This window comes from Erythrolamprus reginae, chromosome 1 (assembly GCF_031021105.1).
Source record: "Erythrolamprus reginae isolate rEryReg1 chromosome 1, rEryReg1.hap1, whole genome shotgun sequence".
Lineage (NCBI taxonomy): Eukaryota > Metazoa > Chordata > Lepidosauria > Squamata > Dipsadidae > Erythrolamprus > Erythrolamprus reginae.
In genome coordinates, this window is record NC_091950.1 from 306,244,387 (window position 1) to 306,270,255 (window position 25,869).

The following is a 25,869-nucleotide window of genomic DNA, read 5'->3' on the forward strand; positions in this document are numbered from 1 at the left end:
GGGGAGGACGGGGAGGGGAGAAAGGGGTTGAGACTGGAGGAATGGGTTAATAGTAAGATAGACAAGCCCTCCGCTGCTTGAGTAAGAAGTGCCGGAGAAAATCAATGCGGTGGAAGGCCAAGCTGTGGTGGGACTTGGGGCGGCGGGCGGGAGGTTGTCTATTATTGGGAAACTGCTCTTCTCGCCTCCCGCGCAGTTCCGCCGAGGCTATCCCCACCCAGCCCCGTACCCACAAACCCAGCCTCCGGAGCCAGAGAGGAAAAGAGCGGGCGGGGGATTTGATCTGAAGTAAACTTGCCCCGGCGGCTGCCGCCCAGGGAGTCTTGATTGACGTTAGACCTGCTGGAAGCGGCGCATCCATCACCAGGCTGAGAGCCACAGCAGAAGTCGCCGGCCGCTCCTCTGCAAAGGAACACAAAGGCGGGCGGGTAAGCGGGGAGGCTCTCAGCTGCCCCCCCCCACCCCCCGCCGGCCGCCCAGCTTCACCTCTCCTCCGGCAAGTAGGCTCCGCATCCCCCCACGCACACCCCCGCCCGGAAGAGAGACCGGCGAGGAGGACACGCCGCCTCCACGCCCTGATGCCTGGACCACCATTGCGCAAAGGGGAGCGGACGGCAGAGACGAGCTGGGGAGCGCTCAGCCCACAGGCCCGTCCTTGATTCGGATCGGCTGCTGCTCCTTTCTGGACCGCCGCTGCTTCTTCTGCATCCCCATCCGAAGGAGTTGCCAGCTTCGGCTGATGGATGCCGGAGAAGTGCCGCATTGCCTGGCGTGTGTGTTTGTTGGCTGGTAGGCACCGCTTGGATGTCCCTTTTTGTCTCCGAATGCCTTTCTTTCCGGCGGGTGGCTGGGATCCCCGCCAGGCGACCAGACCGGCTCACCATCAGTGAGTGAAAAGGACCCTGATTTCACCCCACCATCACGACCTCTCCCCGTTCTTTCCCGCCCCCCCTCCTTTGCTAGAGGCGACGGAGAGGGACAGACGGCAAGCCTGGTTGATACTAGATGAGGTCACTGTGTAAGTGGACGAGGGGGTGGAAAGACGTGGTAGAGGAATCCGGAGATTAAAAGGCTTGGGGTGGGTGGGTGTATCTGAAGAAACAGCTAATTGATTAAAAACAATAATCCAACTTATCCGGCTGATCAGCACATGCTTCTTGAACCCTACCACCCATTGATTTTTAAATGCTAGACTGGAATGGCTCAGAGAGAGAGAGAGAGAGAAAGAGAGAGAGAGAGAGGGAGGCAGGGGGAAAAATCACCTTTCCTGAAGGCTCCGAATTAGATTTTAATTTATTGAAATTGCAGTTCTTTAGCTCTTTCAGCAAGCAGCAAGGTGACGATCTCTAATTTGCAGGTAGAAGTGGGTGGGAAACATTAGTGTGTGCCTGTGGTGGAGGGATTAATTATCTCAACCTCTTCTGCACTCCAGGCAAAGTCACTGTTAGGGCTGTTTGGCCTTGTTCTGGCCGGCATCTGTATCTGCTGATCAAGGCTTTTTTTTTTTAATGGGTGGTGGTGGTTTTTCTTTTGCTCACTCGATTGTTTAAACCACTGTTGAATGGGAAGGAGGACGCTCCATTCTCTTTGCTTGGGCCCTGTCAGAGCCATTTATTTCTAGTCATCAACAGGCAATTGCTGTAGAAGGAGAGTAATTGAGTTCCATTATATTTGAGTTATAGTTTTGCTGCAGCTTCAAGCTGTGGACAGATGTTGGAAGGGTGGGATTTGGGACAGAGAAAGGAGAGTAGAGCAACGGTATAATGTGTGTGTAGTTAATTGGGAGACGGAAAGGATAAATTGGAATTGAAGCACATATATTAATTGAATCGTATTAGGCAATAGTGTTGGAGAGGTTGGTAGCAAAGAAATACCTAACTTTTATACTAGAAATGGAAGGGAGGGTTTCATAAAATCGAAACAAGAGACTGAATTTCAGGCTTCCTGGCAGTTCGGAGGTTCCACCCCTTCTTCTGTACTAGAAGAACCACTATCGGACCAAGTGGCACGATGACTCATTTGCAGGCAGGTTTGTCTCCAGAGACCTTAGAGAAGGCCCGATTGGAACTGAACGAGAACCCAGACACTCTGCACCAAGACATTCAAGAAGTTCGGGACATGGTGATCACCCGACCGGACATTGGCTTCCTTCGCACAGACGATGCCTTTATTCTTCGCTTCTTGCGGGCCAGAAAGTTTCAGCATTTTGAAGCGTTTCGCTTGTTGGCCCAATACTTTGAGTATCGTCAACAGAACCTTGACATGTTCAAGAGCTTCAAAGCCACTGATCCAGGCATCAAGCAAGCACTCAAGGATGGCTTCCCAGGAGGGTTGGCTAACCTCGATCATTATGGCCGGAAGATCCTGGTGCTGTTTGCTGCCAACTGGGACCAAAGCAGGTAAAAGTTTTAACTTATGGGGGGAAGGTGGGGTAGGCTAAGATGCTCATTTGAATCCACCATAGTGCTGCAGTCTATATGTTTGACTTCAACATAATGGGTTCATATTGCCTTTGATGTCAATGATACTGCATTACAAAGTTACAATAGGATTGGCATAAAAACCTTTATTTGATTTTAATGTGCAGGAGTCAAACTACTATTGTTGTAATCTAATTCAGGGGAAGGAACTAGATTAATTTTAAGAAAGTTCTCCCCAAACTTGAAATTCTGGCAAAAAACAACATGCATAGATCAGTTGTGCCTATGGAGATTCAATCATAAGATGATGGTGAAAACAATAAATGGAAATTGATTTTAATAGAACCTTTCATCTATAACCTTGGTTTCTCGTCAGTGAGATGTTCATTCTCAATGAGTTAGATGTTCCTCAGACCTGAACAGCAGGTACTAATGCAGTTAGCAATTTGTCCCCTGACCTGATTTGCCAACTATTTATGTATTCAAAAAATTTTCTAACCTGCCCTAGATCCAACTGATATTAGTCAATAACAGCAACAGTAAAATATTGAAACAAAAGTACAAGTGTCAAAAATAATGGCAATGGCAAATTAAGGATAAAGTTGGCAAGCAATCTAAGACAGTACACGACAATCCTTGAAACTTAATTTTAATTTAAAGTTGTAATACTGGTGCCAGTTGGGTATCTCTGAGAAGTTCATTCTTGAATTATTCATTTCTTGATGTATCATATTTAGAACTGTCCATCTCCTTCATAGTGACTCTTGGTGGTGTATAAATAATCCCAAAAATATAAAAACCTATATATAAGCAATGAAAGTTAAAAATAAGAATGAAATAATTAAAATTCAAAAGGGAAGGGAAAGACTTCAGATTGCTAACCAGCCCTATGGCTGCGTGCTTCTCTGTTATCCTTAGCAGAGCCAACTTTTCAAGAATTTCCAAAAGGCCAAGAGAATGGGGAAGCCCTCGTCTCTGGGGGAGAATATTCCAAAGGGCAGAGAAGGCTTTCCTCCTGCCAGTTGAAAATTTTTAACTGGTGGAATATGTAGCCTACCTTCCCTGCTTGACAGAGTAGGATGGTCCAATATAATAGGCCATAGATCACTTGTCAGGTGATCTAGCTTGTAGGACTTTAAAGATCATAACCAACATCTTGAAGTGGATCTGGAAGCAAACTGGCACGCAATGCAGCTTGCACAGCAGAAGTCTTACATGCACCATCTTTGGGACGCCCAATATTGCTCATGTGACCATAATCTGTACCAACTAAATTCTCCAGGTACTTTTCAAGAGAAGTAACTAGTGGAATATGTAGCCTACCTTTCAAGACCACATTGCAGTATTCCACATGGGAATTAATCAGGGTGTGAGCGACAGAGCAAAGGATCCACTTGTTGAGGAAGGGCCATAAAAGATGAACAAGGTGCAGTTGAGCAAATGTCCTTCAAGCCACAATGTGCCACCTGCTCTTCAGGCAAGAGCATTGAGTCCAGGAGGACCCTGAGATTATGCACCAGGTCTGCCTGGATAGTTCAATCCCATCAAAGACCAAAAATGATAAACTCCCAGATGTAGAGGGGCTTCACACCCACAGCCACTCCATCTTACCAAGTCTCTGGTTCCCTGTCCAGGCCCCCATAGCTTCCAGGCATCCCAATTTAGGCCTCAGTCATTGAGGCAAGAATAATGTGAGAGAAATAATGTCTTGACAAAGTTGTTACCCATGTTGCTGTTTTGTACTTTTCCAAATGAGCTAGGTTCCCCAATGTTCAGCAACACTTATAAAATTTAAAGGAAAATTTTACATTTCTTCTTTCTTGGCAGATTCAGTATCATCTTCTTTAGCAGAAACATGTATACAAGGGCTTATCTATGAAACAGAGAAGTGATACACTTAAACCTGCTTTGGCAAAATTTCTATTAATTTTAATGTCCCTCCAATTTATCCTAGCAAAATGATGCATTTTGTGAATGTCACACAGCCTGAGGTTTGTCCACTTTTGAGTTAAAGAGTTCTGATTCATGAACAAGACTATACTCACTTCTCATCGATATATTTTACTTTACTTTCATTTATACTTCCTTGAAGGCGTTCAAGGCAGGATACATCTTTTATATTTTACAATAGTGTCTTGAAGTGGTTAAGCACTTGAGGTTGGCTCAAGGTAGCTTGCCACTTGAAATGAAATGGTAAGTGTCATCTTTTCCCACTCCCATACTTGCTTTCCCTCAAGGATCACAATACACCAGAATGATTGAATTAATTGGGCATTTGTGGGCCATAATGCTTGTTTCTTTCTTCTGAGAAGTCAATACTGTATAATCATAATAAATTAAATTTGTTAGCAGTAGCTAACAAATAATACACTGTCTTTCCTATCAAAAAAGCCATTACCAGAAAGGATTTCATGGAGTATCTACAGTAGATACAGAGTCCATTCCGGAAGACTGAAAAAAAAATGAATGTCTCATTTATAGAGGTTTCATTTTTGGATAGAGAAGCAAGGAAAGTTGCAATGCAGTGAGATAACCCACCCCTTTTAGACTATGTTGTGATGTCACATGCACAGACAGTAAGGGTGGAGCTCATTGCACAATGCCATGATGTTGCTGTCATCATTCTGACACCTTTTGGCCTCATATCAGTAAAGAAAGTTTTATCATTCTAGTGAAAACATCAAGCTCCAGTGGGTGTGGCTGTGATTGGAGTAGTGATTTGAAACCAGCATATTATAGACCAGGACTGTCAAACTCCCAGCCCACAAGCCGGATGTGTGATGCACTGGTCACATCCATGCCCAGTTTAGCAAAGGGGGATGGGAAATGTGTCAAGTGATGATCCGTGATGACATGAGTTTGACACTTCTGTTCTAGACTGATCTTCTAGTATTTACACTGATCTTATAGCAGTGCTTACACTGCTCAAATTAAAATTTCTGTTGTATCTGCACACAACCCAGATGTTTCTTCATAGAACAATTGTTCTTTTCTTTTGACCATGCCTAACTTTATATTGGCATAGCATGGCTTCCAGGTGACCTAAATAGTGTAGGAGTTCAAAAATAGGGTTTCACCTCGTTTGAAGTTGGAATCAGAATTAATTACCCAGAGTGTTGCCCAATGTCAGATGCTGCAATTCCTACATGGGGTGTTGGTAACAGGGTAAAACACATGGTATAAAAATAACCGTTGAATTGAACCTTTTCTTAATAATCATCATTTTGCTCAGGGGAATATGATTGGGCTGCTATTGTATGAAGGGCAAGAAACCATTGTTGACAAAACACTAGTAGTTTGCACAAGGGTCACACTCACTTTTGATCTAGTTTCTTGTAAAATCAAGAACCATGTCTCAGAGCCACAGAGTCTGCCAATGAAATATCTCAAAACTGATTATGTGCCATCAAGTTGGAGTTGACTCTTAGTGACCATATAAGTCATCCATTATGATCTGTCCCAGGCCTGGTTTTTCATATCTTTCAATGATGTACGCATTGCAGCTGTAATTATCTTAAAATATATTGATGCATTTCCAATAACACAGTCTGCTAAAACGTTCTTTAGTCATGAGCAGGAGAAAGCTGATGAATTAAAAACAGAATGAAAAACAAAATCAAATAAATAAAAACTCATAGCAGGAAACTGAACTATCAACTCCAAGTAATGCCATTAGAATTCTGTAATCCTGACAAGATTAGTCTGCTTTCTACTGCATTTAGATGTCTCCCTCATGCTGATCCTATATCTGTCTTGCAATATTAGATGAGTGAAATTAGAGAATGTATCATATTGGCTTATTCCTCTGGAATGTCTCCTTTGCTGTGGATGGATCTGCCTTAGCGATGCATTTTCAAAGAGAAAGTCAGGTCTACATATGTTAGGGCTTTGCCCTCTTATCTTGCCTGACATCTCTCTCCTTTTTTTCCATGCATAAGGTGGAATAGCTCAGATGTTTCTGTTCCATCAGTTAACTTTTTCCACTCTTTTCAAGTCTAAGATAAAAGAAATGTGCTTGTCTGTAAATTTATTATGCATGCATAATTGTCTGTTGGGTCATAATTACAGTGAAGTGACAGTTGATTGTAAAAGGAATAAGAACCATGATATAGACAATCTGTTGCTGCCACTATCAGCTTCTCATTTAAATAAGTCCAGTTAGCAAATTCCTTTTCAAATTAAGTTGGAAATAGATTTTGTAGAACACTCATGTCTCTTATACATCCATACATAAATTGCAGATCATGTCCTCATGCTAAACATTTAAAATTCAGGTTGAGTGGTAGGAATAAAAAACTATCTTTGACATGGAAATCCATAAAAATGACATGAGAAATAGAATTCAGCAGATTCTGTTTTTCTCATCAATATACAGCATCTCTATGCTTTAAAAGCACAGCAGGTTATCTTCTTGGCAAGGGGTAGGCAAAGTTGGCTCTTCTAGGTCTTGTGGACTTCAACTCCCAGAATTCCTGAGCCAATCATGCTAGCTCAGGAATTCTGGGAGTTGAAGTCCACATGTCATAGAAGAGCCAACTTTGCCTAACCCTGTTCTAGGCTAAACAAAAATCTCAGAGAACTCTAAGGTAGAGTACTTGGTGCTTTCTGAGCTTCGGTTGTTTGCTTGTAGATGTTTTCATAACCCAATGATGTAACATCATCAGCACTGATGATATTATATAGTCGGGTAATAAAATATCTGCAAGCAAATAATGAAGCTCATAAAGAACTCCATAGTTCAACAGTGAGCTACATATAGTTTCTTCTAAAGATATTTTAAGTATTAATCCTCACTTACCTAGATTTATGTGTATAATAGTCAAACAGCAGTGCTGTGCTAAGCTTTGAAAAGATGCTTTGCTCTAATTGAGACACTCTGTAAGGTTATCATTACATTCTTCCTTGTAACTAGCAGGCCTGAGCAATCCCACTGCTTCGGCTGCCGGAATGATCATGAGCTAGGCAGGCAGTTCAGGCAGGACAGGCCTGCCTTGAGATTTCTCACTAAGGGGTCAGATGAGTGTTATCTATGCCAGTGTTTCCCAACCTTGGCATCTTGAAGAGATTTGGACTTGTAATTTTCTTAAATTTAAATATGTGGAAAGCTTGCTTAAGAAAACTCCATAACAGGCAGGCATTTCAAGTCCTTAAAGCCTGCTTTAAAATATGTATATGTTGTGGTTCCATGTTCAGTCGGAAAAAAATATAATGAAATCTGTCAGATGTGGCGGAACTTCAATTTTCAATTCAATTTAAATTCAATTCAATTTTCAATTTATTAGATTTGTATGCCACCCCTCTCTGAAGACATGGGGTGGCTCACAACAATAATAAAAACAATATTCCAGAGAAAACAAATCTAATATTAAAAAGCACATAAAACCCTATCATATTTAAAAAAGCAAACAACATATACATACCCAAACATAAATATAAAAAAGCCTGGGGGAAAGGTGTCTCAACTCCCCCATGCCTGGCGGTATAGATGGGTCTTGAGTAATTTATGAAAGACAAGGAGTGTGGGGACAGTTCTAATCTCCGGGGGGAGTTGATTCCAGAGGGCCGGGGCTGCCACAGAGAAGGCTCTTCCCCTGGGGCCCGCCAAACGACATTGTTTGGTCGACGGGACCCAGAGAAGGCCAACTCTGTGGGACCTTATCGGTTGCTGGGATTTGTGCGGTAACAGGCGGTTCCAGAGGTACTCTGGTCCAATGCCGTGCAGGGCTTTAAAGGTCATAACCAACACTTTATATCTGCCTCTCCATCAGCACCACTGTCCCTGTGCTGTCACCATAAATAACAATAAGGATCATTGGTTTCACCCATCCAGGTCAATAAATGTTGCATATTACAGATCTACAATGAATATGAGATAACCTTTTTTTTTTGTAAATAGTTCATCACTGGGCAAAGATTTTAATGCAACTACTTTCATCATAATTTATTCTGTGCTGTTATTTTTATAACAAAATTGACCATTGCAGTTCAAAGGTGTCTACCATAACCACCAAACGTTTTTCAGGAAGTAAAACTATTGGGGGGGGGGGATTGTTATCCAATGCAAATGGTACCAACATTTCTGATGTTACACTGAATCGCTGTTTTATGACAAATTCTGATGTGGATTACTTTTTTTCAATGCATAGAGAAATCTTGTTTACTTTTAAAGAACACTTTCCCTCTCTTCATCTTCCTCCCAGCAATGACTGATCTGATTATTCAAAGGCTGATTCATACAACCATTGAAAATGTGGTTTGTCACATTTTGGAGATTCCACAGGTTTTGTGTTAGCATGTTCAGTGATGCTGAAGGTAACATAAAGACATTCTAGATGAATATTGATTCAGTTTATTGAACAAAATGTAATGTAGTTTGAAAGAAAGAGATATTGAGTAGCTCAAATGATATTAGAGCTGGACCATCTGGAACAATTACTGTTATGGTATGGTCTCATCTGAATAGCTGCTGTTTAACTTTCCCAATCTTAACACTATTAAACCTAAAGAAATATTATATGTGTATAGTTACAGTAGCTACAGTAATCGTATTTCATGAAATCTTTATCACTTGAAATATTGAAATGTTGCCTAGTGATAGCAAAATAATGGCTTATCTTCTGTCCTCTGAATATTATTGGTTAGCTGAAGGCCATCTTTGCTTTTATCTGTTGACAGATATACACTGGTGGATATTTTACGTGCCATCCTTCTTTCGTTAGAAGCTATGATCGAGGACCCAGAACTTCAAGTAAATGGATTTGTTTTGATTATAGACTGGAGTAATTTCACTTTCAAACAGGCTTCTAAGCTGACACCAAGTATGCTTCGACTAGCCATAGAAGGCCTTCAGGTAAAATGGTTTTAAGCATTATTCATATTTCTTTTACTCTTCTTGCTCCAGGCATCTCTCCTCAGTTCTTCCTGTTTCTTGTCTTTAGTAATCTAACAAGCTTTTTTATTTTTTGCAGTCTAACAATTGAGATTTTAGATGTCTATGTATATTGTGGAATTTGAGAATGAATTATGAAGAATCAGTTTGATATCTAAGTAGTTCTTCAAACTTACAATGTTCAATAATTAAAGATCTTATTTGTTTTCTCAAATTTAAGAGCTCTAAATTGTTATTAAGAGTTGGAATATAACAAAACAGGTCAAGAAAGTAGATATACTACTAGGTTACATATCTTACGTTATTATTCTCAAGTGAGGTTCTTTGTACAGTGAGAGATGTCATCAAATGCTATACATATGGATATGTATTTATACATATTTATACATTGCTAGTAGTCCTATTCAGGGAATACATTCATGTATAGATCTAGAAATACAAGGATACAATACAAATACAAATACAAGATACAAGAATCAGCCTTTACTTTTTTTTCTTTTTTGAATAAAAATTAAAAAAATGAGGAAAAATGCAAAAAAAAGGTCAGAAATAATAATATAACTACAAGATAAATTATATGTGTTCATGTATAACTATGGACTTCATGTATATACACACAGACACATATATATATATGTAATTATATATACATATATTTATATATTTATTAGATTTGTATGCCGCTCCTCTTCGAAGACTCGGGGCGGCTCACAACAACAACAACAACAACAACAACACAATATACAGAATACAAATCCAATATTAGATAAAAGGCTGAATTTAAAACCCATAAATATTAAAATCAATCGTTACTTCACAATCACATCATTCTCATGTATTACAATCAGAAAAAAGGTGGTGGTGGGGGAAGAGATAGTTAGTCCCTCAATGCCTGGTGACATAGATAGCTCTTCAACATCTTGCGGAAGGCGGGAAGAGTGGGGGAAATTCAGGGGGAGTTTTATTCCAGAGGGCTGGGGCTGCCACAGAGAAGGCTCTTTCCCTGGGTCCCGCCAAATGGCATTGTTTAGTCGATGGGACCCAGAGAAGGACCCGGACATACAGTATATACAGTATTTACATATGAACACATTTTTTTATAATAGTTTCGATAAAAGATTACTACAAATATTTAGTTATTTAATATATATATAGGACCACCTGTAAATTTCTTAAGCAACTAACAGATAGTTGTTATCAATAAAGGAGAATATTTGTAGCTCATAATTCAAATGGTGGTCTTTGGGACTTTATGAGCTTGGTTGTTTTCTTGCAGATGTTTCATTACCCAAACTAGGTAATATCATCAGTGCTAGTAAGGGTTAATCAAACAAGTAAGAAAAGTACAGGATCACTTTCATCAACATTGACAGGGCAAACCACTAGAATGTAAATTGAGTGCAAACCCCATTCCTTACAGATGATGTTACCTACTTTAGGTAATGAAATGTCTGCAAGAATACAATCAATCTCCGAGACCATCAAGCACCCTTTAGATACTTGTTAACCATTTTTCATTGCAACTCACCATGCACTTTGTATGCAATATTGACTGATGTGCAAAGGAGTGGAAATGACCTTGAGTAAAAGCCACTCTCAAGTCAAACAGTGAAGGCATGCAGCCCTCCCCCAGCGGGTCTACCTCTAGGGAGGCACAGCATGCCATGATTGCCACATCAGAATGAAGCGACAGAGAAAGTTTTCTCGATGAGACGACCTCGAATGAATCAAGATCTCTCCTTTTATTGTATTTTACTCCTCCTGACATGTGGTACAGAATAACCAATTCGCGAACGCCACATACATTAAGCCATCCTCCAACTACTATTCACTCTTGCACCATATAAGGCAAACTTCTCCTGACTTCCCTATAGATAATTAACGGAAGCTCCATTCTTTGCCTTTTTCCTGGATTGGAATGAAAGTGAGGCATATATTTCCTTATATGGAAGTTAGCTATAGGTTTTGTTCATATTGCATACCAAGTTAAATGCTTTCCATACATGGTCATGAATTCTGCAGCTTGCTTACTCAGCCTGGACTTTGCTGCCTTTCCATAGAGGAAGAATTAAGGTTTTATTCAGCACACAATTAGGCTTAAAACATCACTCTCCAGTAATATTTTATTCCCAAATTTCAGTGCCTATAAACCTATGATTACAAGAAAACAGATTACATAAATTAAATATATATAAATGTACAAGTATTCTAGAAACAAATACTTTAAATAATAATAATAAACATTTTCCTCATCTATTGAACAACTGAAATAAACTGTCTCTAAGACATTGATGCACCATCAATGAGACAACGTGAACAACAATTAAGATACTGAATTCTTCTATTTTTCATCATTCATTAGTTATGTTTAATCTCCTGCCTCAAAAAATACTTCCAAACATAATTATGCCCTTTCATTTCCTATTATTTTTTAAAAATAATTTCCACTATAAAATATTAATGAATTCTTTCCAAAAAAAATTGTATTGATACCTACTAATCAGATGAATCCAACTGATTTCATTTATGATGTCTTCTCATTTACTAGCGTATTGTGAATCTATGACCTTATATCTTAAAAGTCACTTGCTGTATCTGAGCAAAACATTGATGACAGGCAGAAAACACAGGAAATGTTTTATGCTGTTCCTTTGACACAGTGTTCAACATGTACACCAGAAGCTTCTCTATCTCTATACCAGGGCATGCTAGAAAAATATTGCTGCATAAAACATAAATGTTATCTTGATAAATCCTCATATACTATTTCGTGAGTTAATTTGAATTTGATTTGCCTCACAAGACTTTGCAAAGCTCAAAATGGCTGGCTGCATACAAAATATACCATTCCCAGAAATTAATTGCTTTTATAGGAAAATAAAAAGGAAACAGAAATTGTAACAGACTTAGGATTATCAGAAAGAGGGAGAGATAGTTGTCTCCAGAGAAATTGCAGAGCGTGCAGAATAATTCAGACTGTTCAAGGGGTGGTACCAAAATATCTCAAAACTTCAGAGCAAAATTGCAATGTTTTAATGAAAGTATTGTGAACTGCCTAGAATCAGTATTTAAGATAGATGGCTTTATAGATCCTGTAAGTAACCATCAGACTCAAAAACAAAGAAAGACATGAGTTGATTCTTTCAAGCTCTTTATTGTTGCATACCTTTAGACAGAATCTTGCCAAACTGGAGCAGTCTGCTCTCTGCATCTACCATATAACATGTTTAAGAATCTGAACTACTAATGATTAAATCAAATTGGCGGTAGGTAAGAGATAATGGAATTCAAGGTAGGCTGGACTTCTTTTGTGGGTGCAAAGGGATTTGAGGTAGATGATGCACGTAACCCTTTCCTTGGACTTTGCCTGGTCATCACGTACATCTGGTTCCTTATTTTATTCATTCCTGTTTCAGAGCATGGTGCATGAAACTTGAAGAGAGGAGTTTTCCCTGACACAGGCAGAAGTTTTAAGTCCTCCCTTCTCTTAGTTATTTTTTTTCCCAGGGATCAAAAAGCTGCTTCATAGGTTTTACTGTTCCAGATTGAAAATATAGATGATCACACAACTTGAACCTCCCAAGTTCTTGGATGTCCTCCCTATATCAAGTAAGCAGAGATGGGGGGAAAGTGAATAGGGATGAAAAGGATGAATAGAATGAATATGAAAGACAGACGCAAGATGTGAAATGGTTGTTGGGCACAGGGAAGAGACAGATAAGGGGCTATACCAGCCATCCTAATAAGTTATTCAGCATGTGACCACAAAACCTGTTTTCAGCACTCCTGCTGAAGAATTAGTCATTTTTAATCACAACATAAAACAGTGATTTCTGGTTACTAAATTTTATTAGTCAATAGCTCAAATAAACTTTGCTTTTGTTATTGGACTTCTTTCTAAGCTGAATTGGTAGATGAACTAGGCAAATATTTATTTAATTTATTTATTTTATTTGTCAGTCAAGTATAGGATAGTAGTTTATATTGTAGAAGCATAACATAGAAAGTAATGATAAAAAAGACAATAGCATAGTAGACAGGGACGGTAGGCACAATGGTGCACTTATGCATGCCCCTTAGAAAAGGGGAGAGGTCAACTGTAGACAATCCAAGGTTGAAGATTTTGGGGTTAGGAGAAGAAACAACAGTCAGGTAGTGAATTCCAGGTGTTGATCACTCTATTGCTGAAGTCGTATTTTCTGCAGTCTAGTTTGTAGTGGTTTAAATTTAGTTTGAATATATTATGTGCTCATGTGTTGTTATGGTTGAAGGTGAAGTAGTCATTAACAGGAAAGACATTTTTGTATGTGATTTTGTGAATTATGGTTAGATCAGTTCAGAGGTGACGTAGTTATAAATTGTCTAATTTCAGAATTTCAAGTCTGGCAGAGTAAGGTATTTTGTTGCGGGAGGAGGAGTGGAGGACTCTTCTTGTGATATATTTCTGGACACTCTCAATTGTATTAATGTCTGATATATAATGTGGGTTCCATACAGGTGAGCTGTATTCTAGAATTGGTCTGACAAATGTTTTGTAAGTTCTGGTTAGCAGATTGATGTTACCAGAGAAGAAGCTATGTAAGATTAGATTGACAACTCTTAATGCTTTTTTGGCAATGTTGTTACAGTGGGCTCGAGGACTTGGCTTTAATAAGTTCCCCAGACCAGATGTTTAACACTTTTCATAACAACAGTCTTCTGAGAACATGTTAAGAGAACAAATACTCAGGTGACTGGTGGAACTTCAAAAAGTTCCCCTTATTACATTTATTTTGAGTACAAATTAAAGTGGCTGGAATTATGATTTTGCTCTGTGGGTAGCCCGAAAGACTGTATTTGTGAAATAAATAGTGATGTCAAAAGTCTCTCGCTGACACTGTTCTGCTAATGAAAAGACAAAGACACAAAGGAACATGGTGTGCAATTCTTTTTCAAACTGCCATCAAGAGCAAACACATCAGAAGAAGGGATGGGGAAGGGGAAGGAAAACAGCTGGGGACCAGCTTCTTTGTTTCTCTGTTCAAGAATAAAAAAAGCAACATACCAGAAATCTCAGGTCATATTGGGCTGCTTCAAGGCATTACAAGCTTCTCAGGTGTGAAACAAGATTTCCCCACCATCGACAACCAAAAGTGAATCCAAACCTCCCAGAAGCTTTGAGAATGCTGCAGTGTGTATTAAGAGCTGAGAAAGCCATAGCTTAGCTCTCCTGATTTAGGCTTGATTTGCCAAATTCTACTTTTTAAATTAAGTTTATATGATTACAGGCAAAGTAGAAACATTAATATGAATATATAATAAGTAGAAACATGGGTTTGACTACATGATATTTTTCGAATACATGGGGGCTCTAGAACAGGGACGGTAGGCATATTGCTGCGCTTATACACACCCCTTCCAGACCTCTTCGGAATGGGGTGATGTCACTGATAGACAGTTTAAGGTTAAAGATTTGGGGGTTTGGGGAAGAAACTACAGGGTTTGTATTAGAGGCATTGACCACACTGTTGCTGAAGTTGAATTTTTTGCAACCAGGTTTGGAGTGGTTTACACTAAAATTATGCGTCTGGTGGAAAAAGGTATTGTATTGTGAATGGAGGAGTGTAGTACTTGTCTTGTGAAATATCTCTGGGCAATCTCAATTGTATTACTGTAGTCCAATATGTAGTATAGATTCCAGACAGAAGAGCTGTATTCAAGAATTGGTTTAGCAAATGTTTTATATGCTCTAGTTAGAAGTACAATATTGCCAGACAAGAAGCTATGCAAGATTAGGTTTACCACTTTTAATGCCTTTTTAGTGATGCTGTTGCAGTGGGCTCGGCCATTTAGTTCATTAGAGATGAGTACTCCAAGGTCCTTTACTGAGTGAGAATCATCCACAAGGTCGTGATCATCTAGTTTGTGTCAATATATAAGACTGAACATTTAGTGATTGAGATTTGAAGTTGCCACTTGATTGATCATTCTGATAAATAGTCAAGGTCTTTTTGAAGGGTAGTAATATTGTCAGTGGTGTTGAATAGAGGAGAAAGAGTAGCTGCATCGAGGGAGGGGAAAGGAGAAAGAAAGAGAAAGAAGAGAATCAAACAAGGATAAAGATATTGTGAGAAGAAGTAAATTGGAGCAAGAAAGAATAAAAGAAGAAAGCTAAATTCAGCATGCAATCCACATCTCTATTACCTCCGAAAACCTCTATGCTTTTCATAAGCAGAATGTGCAAATCATTTCTATGCTGGTTTATTTGCTTACAACACCTTCTATTTAGTGAAGGTAAGATGAATTGTTCTTTCCCACCTACTCACACTTAATTTGGAGGTGGGGAGATGGGGATTTCATGCTCCTATCATGTAAAGACAGCATGGTTTGATTCTCAGAAAGTTCTGTTCCTGGTCATGTATATCCTTTCCTCATTGATGGTCAAAGCAGTCTAGAGATTTGAATATGCTCAAGTGCTTCAGCCTAAAGAAGCCAAGATGGGTCAGGGGATAGAACAGCCGGTGCAGTTCCCCAGATTTTGACTTGTTTTGATGAGCTTTTTCCTTGGGGCTAGACATATGTTGTCATGTCAGAGTTTGGAACAGAATCATCAATCAGCCTATAGGGCAGCTTTGGTGACAGTAGCAGTGTGGAGAGAAAAAAAAACATGGCCACCTGTGGAATGAAAATTAAATAAAAGTGTTTGTAATTTACTTCCATTTCTGCCAATTAAAGCAGTAAACTTTACATTCCTACCAAGGAATAGGTGTCACTCAGGATAGTAGGATTATCTTTTGGCTTTTTAAAAGTAGATTAAAATTATTCTACCTCACCACAGCAAAACAAAAAAACCCCCACAGATTCATCTCATTACAGGTAGTGCTCAATTTACAACAGTTCATTTTGTGACCAACGGAAGTTACAACACTGAGAAAAGTGATTAATGACCATTTTTCACACTTACGATCATTGTGGCATCCCCATGATCGTGGGATCAACATTCACATGCTCAAAATTGACCCATATTTATGACAGTTGCAGTATTCTGGGATCACATGATTACCTTTTCAGACATTCTGACAAACCAAGTCAATGGGGAACCCAGATTCATTTAACAGTCATGTTACTAGCTGAACCACTGCATTGATTCACTTAGCAAATATGGAAGGAAGGATTTGTATGCCGCCCCGAGTCTACAGAGAGGGGCGGCATACAAATCTAATAAATAAATAAAATGGGCCAAAATTCACTAAACTAATGTCTCACTTAGCAATGAAAGAATTGGGCTCTACTATGATCTTGAGTCGAGGACCTCCTGCACTATAAAGCAAAATAACTTGGATAAGCATTTGTATGTTGAATCCTCATTAGGAAAGTCAATACAGTATAGGAAAGATTTTATACCGATATGTGTACTCCATATTCATGTATCTTGCAATTTGTGGTTATGAGTTTATGGTTGCTTTCCTTTCAGAATAAACTGATCATACTCTGCACCATACTCAAGATAGTGCAGTATTTTGTGTTGTTGGATTTTTTGCATGTTTTTCAACTATTTTTCAGTTGTAAGGGGAGGAAATGCTGTTTTACTTCTCTGGGTGGCTACATTTTAAGTATATTTTCCTTCTCCCCTAGAAAATACTTATTTCTATTAGGCAGATTTCTATTTTAAGTTTAAATTTCAACGCATCTGATTTAATTATTTTTACAGATAATTGCCCATATATGAAGATTTTTTTTTCTTTTTAGGGATCTGCCCTTGCCACGAATTGATATTTCAGTTGACAGAAGTACTGTATAGGTCAGTGCCATCTTTTCATTTTGAAAGGAATTAAATTGGCTGAAGAAATTAAATCTACACCTCTGAATCTCAGATGCTGTAATTAGGAGTATCGTTTTCATGCATGCATAATTCTTACAAGTTGTTCATTCATCTATTATGTACTTAAGAAAAACGCAAGTTGACCAAAGTAACCCACCTGCTACTAAAATATTGATAACTATGTGGCGTACTTTGTTCTTTAATTTCTTCTGGAATTATTCAATCCATATTATATTATGTCAGGCTTTATTTTATGTGATCAGCTTTTGATCCCTGTGATCACTGATGTGCTTTATTTTATGCGATGAACTTTTGATCAACTTTTCCATCACTATGTGTGCGTGTGTGAGTGTGATGCACAGGTTTGGCCCAAGGGTGAATTCTACTTACCTTCGCCACCGGTTAATATCGCATACTCTTTTGCAATTTCGCTTCCATGTGTGCTCAGTTGCAGGATTCAGCCCCAAACATAGCTGAGAAGCTGATCAGCTGTGTTTCGGGCAAAGAAATAAAGGTCAGTATTAACCTGGGGATGGGCAGGAGGGCCCTTTTTCAAGCAGCAGAAGAGGAGAAGCCATCCAAACAGGGGAAAATTCACAATTTTTTTTTTAAAAAAGATGGTGGGGCCCTCAAACTGACATTGACCAAATAAGATCAATGACATCACCAGTGGGTTGCTACCTATTTGGGCAATCTGGTCCGAACTGGGAGGAACCCATCCCTGGTTTGGCCTAATAACTATATATGGTTACATATTTGTGTGTAGAGTATAGATGTATGAATATGAGTTGAACATTAGTTTAGTTTTAGTTTAATCAGATTTGTATGCCGCCCCTCTCCGCAGACTCGGGGCGGCTCACAGCAACAGCAATACAAGACATGTTTCTCTTTTTTTTTTTGTAAATATTTTTATTGATTTTTAAACAATTTTTATATCACACAACATAAAACAGTGCATAGTGAATTGTGCCCACCACCCCGACACACACACATTCCCCACCACCATTTAAAAATAGTATTGAATATTTATAAATATAAAAGACAATACAAAACAATATGTTGACAAAACAAGATGTTCATGTCATGTGCGTATAATCATCGTTTTCAGTAATATCGAACATGCCACATCAAACAGTAACACCAAACACCCCTCCCCCCCCCCCCCGCTGCCAGTTTGCAGCTATATTTTATTTTATTTTCCCGGTTTTTTGTATCAGCGAAATCTTATCTCTTTAAGTTTGTACAATTGTTAATCTCAGTTTTCCTTTTCTAAATATTGTGTTTGGTATTATAATTGTTATACAGTTATATTTGATTTTGGTCTGAGAAGGAGTCAGCGAATAAATAAAATATTGCAATTGTTAAATGATTATTTTTGTTCAGTTCTTTGTTTTTTTGTTCAGTCTTGTTTTTGTTTTTTATTTTATTTTATTTATTTTATTTTTTTTCCTTATCTCTCTCCCTTGCGTTGATCCAATTGTAGAACTTATCCCATGTGGCTATGTTTTTTATTTCCGTGTTATCTTTCAATTTTTGTGTTAAAGAGTCAAATTCGGCACAGTCTAATATTTTTTAATCAGGTCTCTGTCTGTTGGTACCTCTTCTCTTTTCCAATTTTGGGCTATTGTTATTCTGCTTGCTGTTATAATGTGTCTGAATTTTCAAGAGTTAAATATTAGCAACCAAAGTTAGACAGAGGACAAAGTTAAAATGTTTCAGAAGAATCCATCAATGCTGAAACTCCTGAAAAGTTTCCAACTTATTGTCTTCCTCCCACACTCTCTTCCGTCCTGCATCCTTTCACTCATCCTACCTACAAACTGTACATGCTGTTGGTTTATGACAGAAGGAGAAGAATCACTGCATATAGCCTTTGAACTTTCTGCGATTGCTCAATGGATGTAGTGTTGAATGAAATATTTAATGGGATGCAGAGACGGAATATCTGCTTCTCTTTCCAAACTAATCTTTGACAGTAGACTTTTAACTTGACATATCCCCATTCATCAGTCATTTCAAAGACTTCCCTATCTGGAATAGTGCTTTGGGAAGTCTACTGCTATTTATGCTTTTTGCCAGCTTTGAGGAATGAGCCCAGAAAAAAAATGAAAATTCATCCATGAAAGGCATAGCATACATCAAACTCAGCAACAAACTATCTTATACACTAAAGGGCTGACGATTTTAAAATGCTGCTGCTGAAAAGATTATAGAAGACAATTTTTGTAACCTCTAGCAGAGAAGGTCATGCTTGGGAAAAGCCATTCAAAGGGTTACACCTCTGACCAAATTAAGTTCCAAAGAGCTCAAAATGGTCCATAGCACATTTAGAATATCATTGCTTATATCATGTAATTAAGAAGGCACATGATAAAACTGGTTTTCAGATTTTTGGCTTAAGGGGGAAAAATAGAGGCCCTCAAGCTTGTTTTACATGCTGGTTTGGTAGACTAAGTTCCACCAATATAAAGTTCCACTTAGCCTGTTGTCAACAATTCATTATAGCAAATCAATAACAACTTTTGAGAGCTTAATTCCTCAGAGAATAACAACTGCCTTTTCTAATAACTGCATGTACAATACAGTACTTCTTAATGTGCCTTGGTTTTTGCTCCTTGTAAACCCATTGAAGGATAGACAGATGAACTGTGCAGAACAACCTCTTGTAAAAAATGATCTGTTTCTTCTGAGAGGAACATAATTGTATTTATTTTGTTTGGTTGGATGAAACATGATTTGAATACACTGAGCTAGTGAAAGCAAAATCAACACATCTATCAAAGTGAAGCACCAATGTTTTCAGCAAAGATAAATTTAATATCACATACCAAAAGACTAAACAGATGGAAGAAAATGATGCTCATCTATTACTATACTCATTATATTGGGGGGATTTTGAGGGGGGAGGTGCTTTCAAGTCAGTCATGATTCATGGTGACTGCCTGAATTAGTCCTGTAGTTTTCTCAGTAAGCTTATTCAGAAATGGTTTGCCTTGTTTGAGAGAGATTGGTCCAGGGTAATCCAACTGCTTTCCTGGTTAAGGCAGGTGTCAGGGTTCCAAATAGCATCCAAAATTAAATCAGAGTCTGAGGTAAAGCATTCCTCAAAGTTTAAATTTATTAGCAGAGCTATGTTGGCATATCTGGGAGACACCCAAATCTAAAGCTGCCGGGGGGGGGGGGGGGTTCCACCCAGTTTAAAGTTCATTCCCTTGTTTCCACACCCACAAGTCCATCACGTTGACCAGACTCCTTCTGCCAATGTGTCCGTTGCTCCCATCAGCTTCCGGACAGATGCTGAACAAAGGATGACCTTGAACATTTGAAAGGAATTTGTTATGGCTATATCTCTACATCCCTCATGCCGCAGCCCCTCCTAAATTCTCACAGCACGAATACAGTTTAATGCATAATATGTGGCAGGCCATAATATGTGGCAGACCAAAGTCAATGATGGCTTCAGCCTGACAGCGGGACTAGAACTTCAGTCTCTTCGTTTCTGATCTGGTGCTTAACCACTACACCAAACATGTTCTGTCTGTGTTGGATGACTAAACCTTTATTCCTGGCAGGGGAAAAAAGAAGTCACAGTCCTTTCACCTGGAGCATACCAAATAGGTGTAGGCCAATATATTCTGACCACATAGCTTACTTTAGAGAAAACACTGATACCGTTGATATGACATATGACATACATGATATATCAATTGACAGGTGGGGACGGAGTTTTTCACATTGAGAAAAGTGCTGCCAATGCAACACAACTCTCACTGCTCCTGATCATTATACTCAGTGTTGGGTTCCTACAGACACAGTCAGGTACACAGAACCGGTAGGAAAATTTTGATTTTTTTTTTCTTTTTCTCCCTTTTGGGCTCTGGGTATGTTTTCCTATCGCAGTAAATGAGGTTGAATGTGTATGATTTTAGAAGAGTTGTGCATGCGTGCATGTGTACATACACATACAGTTTATATAACAGATAATTTATATTTTTGTGTGCCTGTGTGTAATATGTGCACATATGGCATATATACATAGAATTAAATAGTATATTTTGGATGTTCAGTAATAGTAAATAGATAGGGAAATTGTATCTCTTTGAGGCAAGGAGAGGCCAGGCACCCTAACCCAAACCCTTGACGTGAATGACATCAGGTTGGCCACCGTTAAGCCAGTCCCGTGACTTTTAACCCACCCATGGTCACATGATCATCAAGTCATTCCCACATGGCTAGCAAACCACATCCACAAAACTTTTTGCATCCCTTCACTGATTATACTCCTAGTCAGACTAAAAATACAGTATATTATTAGAAAGACAACAAAGTCAATGTGTTTGTTGGAAAGAATAAATCAATGGAAAGATATATTTCATACTTTATATTCATGTTTGATTTTTACTTGCTAGATTTTTTTTTTTAAAAAAAAACTATATCTAAAATAAGTAATCTTGAAAAGACTAGCTGCTTCTTCACTCTGGTTCAAATGACAAGCTGTCATCCAACATATACTTCCTCAGGTTTCACATGCATTTCATGTCTACCGGATGGAAAAGTAAATAATCATTGTTCTTGACTGTGAAGAATTCACTGCTGGTGCTTGTTCCACATTCACAGCATGAGGGACCACAGTAAAGGCATCCACATCTGCAATTCAAGGCAGAACAGTTAATGATACTACTTTTAGGTACTAGAGAACAGGGATAAAAATTACATCAGACACATCCCTGAAAAACGGTGAGCTATCAATTTAATTTTCTATGTTCTTGAATGCAAACCAGTTCCTTAGTAATTTGACAATTACCCTGGCGAACCTGGTTTAGTTAATATGCAAGCATGCATTAAATTGTATAAAGACAGACAGATCTTAGATATTTATGTGAGGGGCAAGCAGAGACTGTGCCAAGAAGATTTCTTTTAATCTGTAATGATTTTGAAGAGCAGTAGGTAAGAGTCTTTAAATGTAATAAAAAGCATAAAAATGGAATCACCTGCAAAGCCTGCTTGTTTCCGGGCATTGAGCAGATTTAGCAGACCAGATTTTCATCAAGTAAGAAGTAGAATTCTTCTTTTGGTCAGCGGCTTCCATATTTCTGCACTAGTAGGGTTGAATTGTGGGGTCATTGCAGTGGTAGGATTATTATTATTTTTTTTAATTATCGGTTGTGTGGGCATGGCTTGATGGGCGTGGCAAGGGAAGGAAACTGTAAAATCTCTAAGACATCCTACAGAGCATCTGAACCTTTTTCCTTTTGCATTTCATAAATCTCAGGATGCATTTATTTATTATTTATTAATTAGATTTATAGGCCGCCCTTCTCCTTGCGGACTCGGGGTGGCTCCCAAGGGTAAAAATAAATATAATGGCAAAAATACAATTAAAACATGAAAAATACTAAAAACACACAATAAAAACAGACAATCATTCCTCTTTCATACAAGTGGACAGAACGAAGCTTTCGCTCACGGTCCCCAGGCCTGCCAGCATAGATGTGTTTTTAATGACTTTTGAAAGGCAAGGAGAGTGGGGGCAGTGCAGATCTCCGGGGGAAGGTGATTCCAGAGGTTGGGGCCACAACAGAGAAGGCTCTCCCCTGTGGACCAAACCGGTTGGCATTGTTCGGCCAACGAGGCCCAAAGGAGGCTGACTGATGAATGTGTGAGGATTTTTTGCATGGCTTTACCTCAATTTAAAATTCCCTTTTGAGAAATAATGTTCTAGCATCCTGTTCTGTGGCATGAGGATCTTTTTCCCCCCAGTCTATAATTGTTAGGACTAATTGCTTAGTCTTGGTTCTCTCTGGAACTTAGCTTCATTGGCAGATTTTTAAAGTGTATTTTAAATATACTTTTGAGACACTTATTTTAATTACTTTGGAATGTGATTAGAGCCCTTTTCCTTACTGTTAGCTGCATTGGTGATTTGTATGTATATTTCCATATGCCTAAGATACCTCATTTGATTTTGCTACTTTTTAGTTCTGTACTGCATCCGTTCATATTTGGAGTGAAGTTTCTCATGACCATAGCAGGTATTCCAATAATTTTGTGTCCGTCTCTGATACAGAAAAACTAGATTATAGAAACATAGAAGACTGATGGCAGAAAAAGACCTCATGATCCATCTAGTCTGTCCTTATACTATTTTTTGTATTTTATCTTAGGATGAATCTATGTTTTTCCCAGGCATGTTTAAATTCAGCTACTGTGGATTTACCAACCACATCTGCTGGAAGTTTGTTCCAAGGATCTACTACTCTTTCAGTAAAATAATATTTTCTCATGTTGCTTTTGATCTTTCCCCCAACTAACTTCAGATTGTGCCCCCTTGTTCTTGTGTTCACTTTCCTATTAAAAACATGCAAAGTGTCCAAAATATGTGCTGGATAATGCAGGCAACCGTAATGGTAATGTTGAGACACACAATAAGACCATTAACAGAAAATATCAATTAAATTTACTGATAAAAAATAATGATAAAATTTCCAGTAGTAATAAGGTGGCCTTGTCGTAGCAGTCTGACTTATGGCAAAAATGTTCCTAGCTAAAAGAGATTGCTAAGAAGAGACTATCTCACAAAACTGTGACATGTGTGTGTGTGTGTGTGTGTGTGAGTGAGTGAGTGAGTGAGTGAGTGAGTGAGACAGACAGACAGACAGACACAGACAGACAGACATGACAGAAACAGAGACAGAGAAGCATTTCAGACATAAACACTCTATAAAATGTCCAGAGATACTTTACTCCACTTACCACTCCACTCCTCCACTCGCAACCCTACGCAATCCTAGGTTTAAAAAGCTTAGAACTATGTTGCCTTAAACACGAACAAAGCATAGCCCATAAAATCATCTGCTACAACGTCCTTACTGTCAATGACTACTTCAGGTTCAACCACAACAACGCACGAGCACACAACAGATACCAACCTAAAGTAAACTGCTCCAAACTCGACTGCAGGAAATACGACTTTAGTAATTGAATAGTTAATGCATGGAACTCACTACCTGACTCTGTAGTATCATCACTGAACCCACAAAACTTTACCCTTAGACTATTGAATCCCTAGCGCCGCGTAATGCAGTGAGCTCCCGCTACTTGTCTCAGGTTCTGCCAACCTAGCAGTTCGAAAGCCTGTAAAAATGCAAGTAGAAAAATAGGGACCACTTTGGTGGGAAGGTAATAGGGTTTAGTCATACCAGCCACATGACCATGGAGACAGCTTCAGACAGCTCTGGCTCTTCGGCTTTGAAACAGAGATGAACATCACCCCCTAGAGTTGGGAATGACCAGCACATATGTGAGGGGAACCTTTATCTTTAGTCAAGATGTAAGGATAAAACTGCACTTGGTCACTAGCAACACATTTGAAACAAGTTTAAAAAGTCTCCAAAGAAAAAAGTAGCTACCGTAGTTTATAAACATTGCTCCAATAATTGTTCTGACTGTGAGAACTTTGGAACTTTGACTCTCAGAGACTTAATCAATTCTATGTAAGATCATTAGAGTGGGCCACGAATGAGTTGTATTGATAATCCAGAAGGAATTTCTTGGTATCTGATACTCCCAAAAATTGTCTCATCTGAAAGGCCTTTCTCAGGGTTGGATGCCTCTGTCCTCTAAACAGATTTCCATTCCACTTCAGAGTCTCCAGGAGTAAATGTTGCTTCATAATTTTATAATTCAGGAACCTCGTAATTTTTCTTTAAGAGATGTCTGAGGAGAAGGCACCATACATTACAGTATACTAGAACAATTGGCCATCTGAATCATTTCCATTCCTTTGCTCTCAAAGCTTTTTCACACAGCAAAGCATATGAGCTTTATATTAAAATAGGGCTTCTGTCGTGTGTATATGAAAGAAATGATATGCCTTAATTATAGGGAGCATGCAAGGGTGAAAAGCTTCATTGGTTAAAACTTTTCATAATACGTATCCAAATTCTTCAAGATCCATGTTATTACAGTGGAGTTCAGTCTGGTTATGAGAATATGCTTCTTGTGGTTAGCTCTAGCCCAGCTCCTGCCCCAAGGACTGTGGATGTGGGGGAGACATCCACATGCTGCAGGCCTGTTTTGCTCCCGGTGGAATCTGCTGGTGAAGGCTCCTCTGATCAAGAAGACATGAGTGACAGGGAGGAGGAGAGTGTGGCAGCTCAGAAGGAGATCAATTATCCCTCTCCTCCTTGGATTTGGAACAAGAGTTAATGATGCAGCCACGCATGCGGAGAGCGATGCATAGGCAGCAACAACTGAGAGATTATTATCAAAGAAAATGAGGCCACCTGTGGTTGGGTGGGGCTGTGGTAATTAGTGAGGCTGCTATAAATAGCAACCTGTGGGTTTGGCCATTGTGGAGGATTATCTGATTGTTGTGTTACCTGCCTGCTTTGCTGACTTTGACCTTTGTTTGCTGATTTTCCCCCGCTTTGAAACTAAACCAGAGCAAAGTATGTTTCACTTTGTGAAAGAAGAAGGACTGTGAATTGCCTCACAGCTGCAAGCTAAGTATCACAGAACTGATAAGGGACTTGTACAAATTACCTGTTTGTTTGGAGACAAGTGCTCTTTGCTATTATACAAAAAGAGTGCTTTGTTTATTTGCATTTTCGGTATAAAGAACATTGTTTTGAATTTTCAAACGTGTGTGTGTCTGAAATTGTATCTGTGCATTTTCGGGAGGATTCTACCAGAGAGCTCGACAGAACAATACTATATGTATAATTCAGGGTGTAATATTAGCATAAAGGTCTTGTATG

General features: G+C 38.9%; 1 protein-coding gene across 1 annotated transcript in view; it reads left to right on the top strand.

The window, feature by feature from the left end:
• The first annotated feature begins 1,953 nt into the window (after nt 1–1,953).
• The window catches only part of CLVS2 (clavesin 2), a 46,036-nt gene continuing 22,120 nt past the window's right edge, over nt 1,954–25,869 (top strand). The window contains exons 1-2 of the mRNA XM_070739651.1: nt 1,954–2,399; nt 9,096–9,270. Coding sequence (XP_070595752.1) covers nt 2,011–2,399; nt 9,096–9,270 — 564 coding nt within the window. The 5' untranslated portion in view covers nt 1,954–2,010. The remainder of the gene's footprint in view (nt 2,400–9,095; nt 9,271–25,869) is intronic.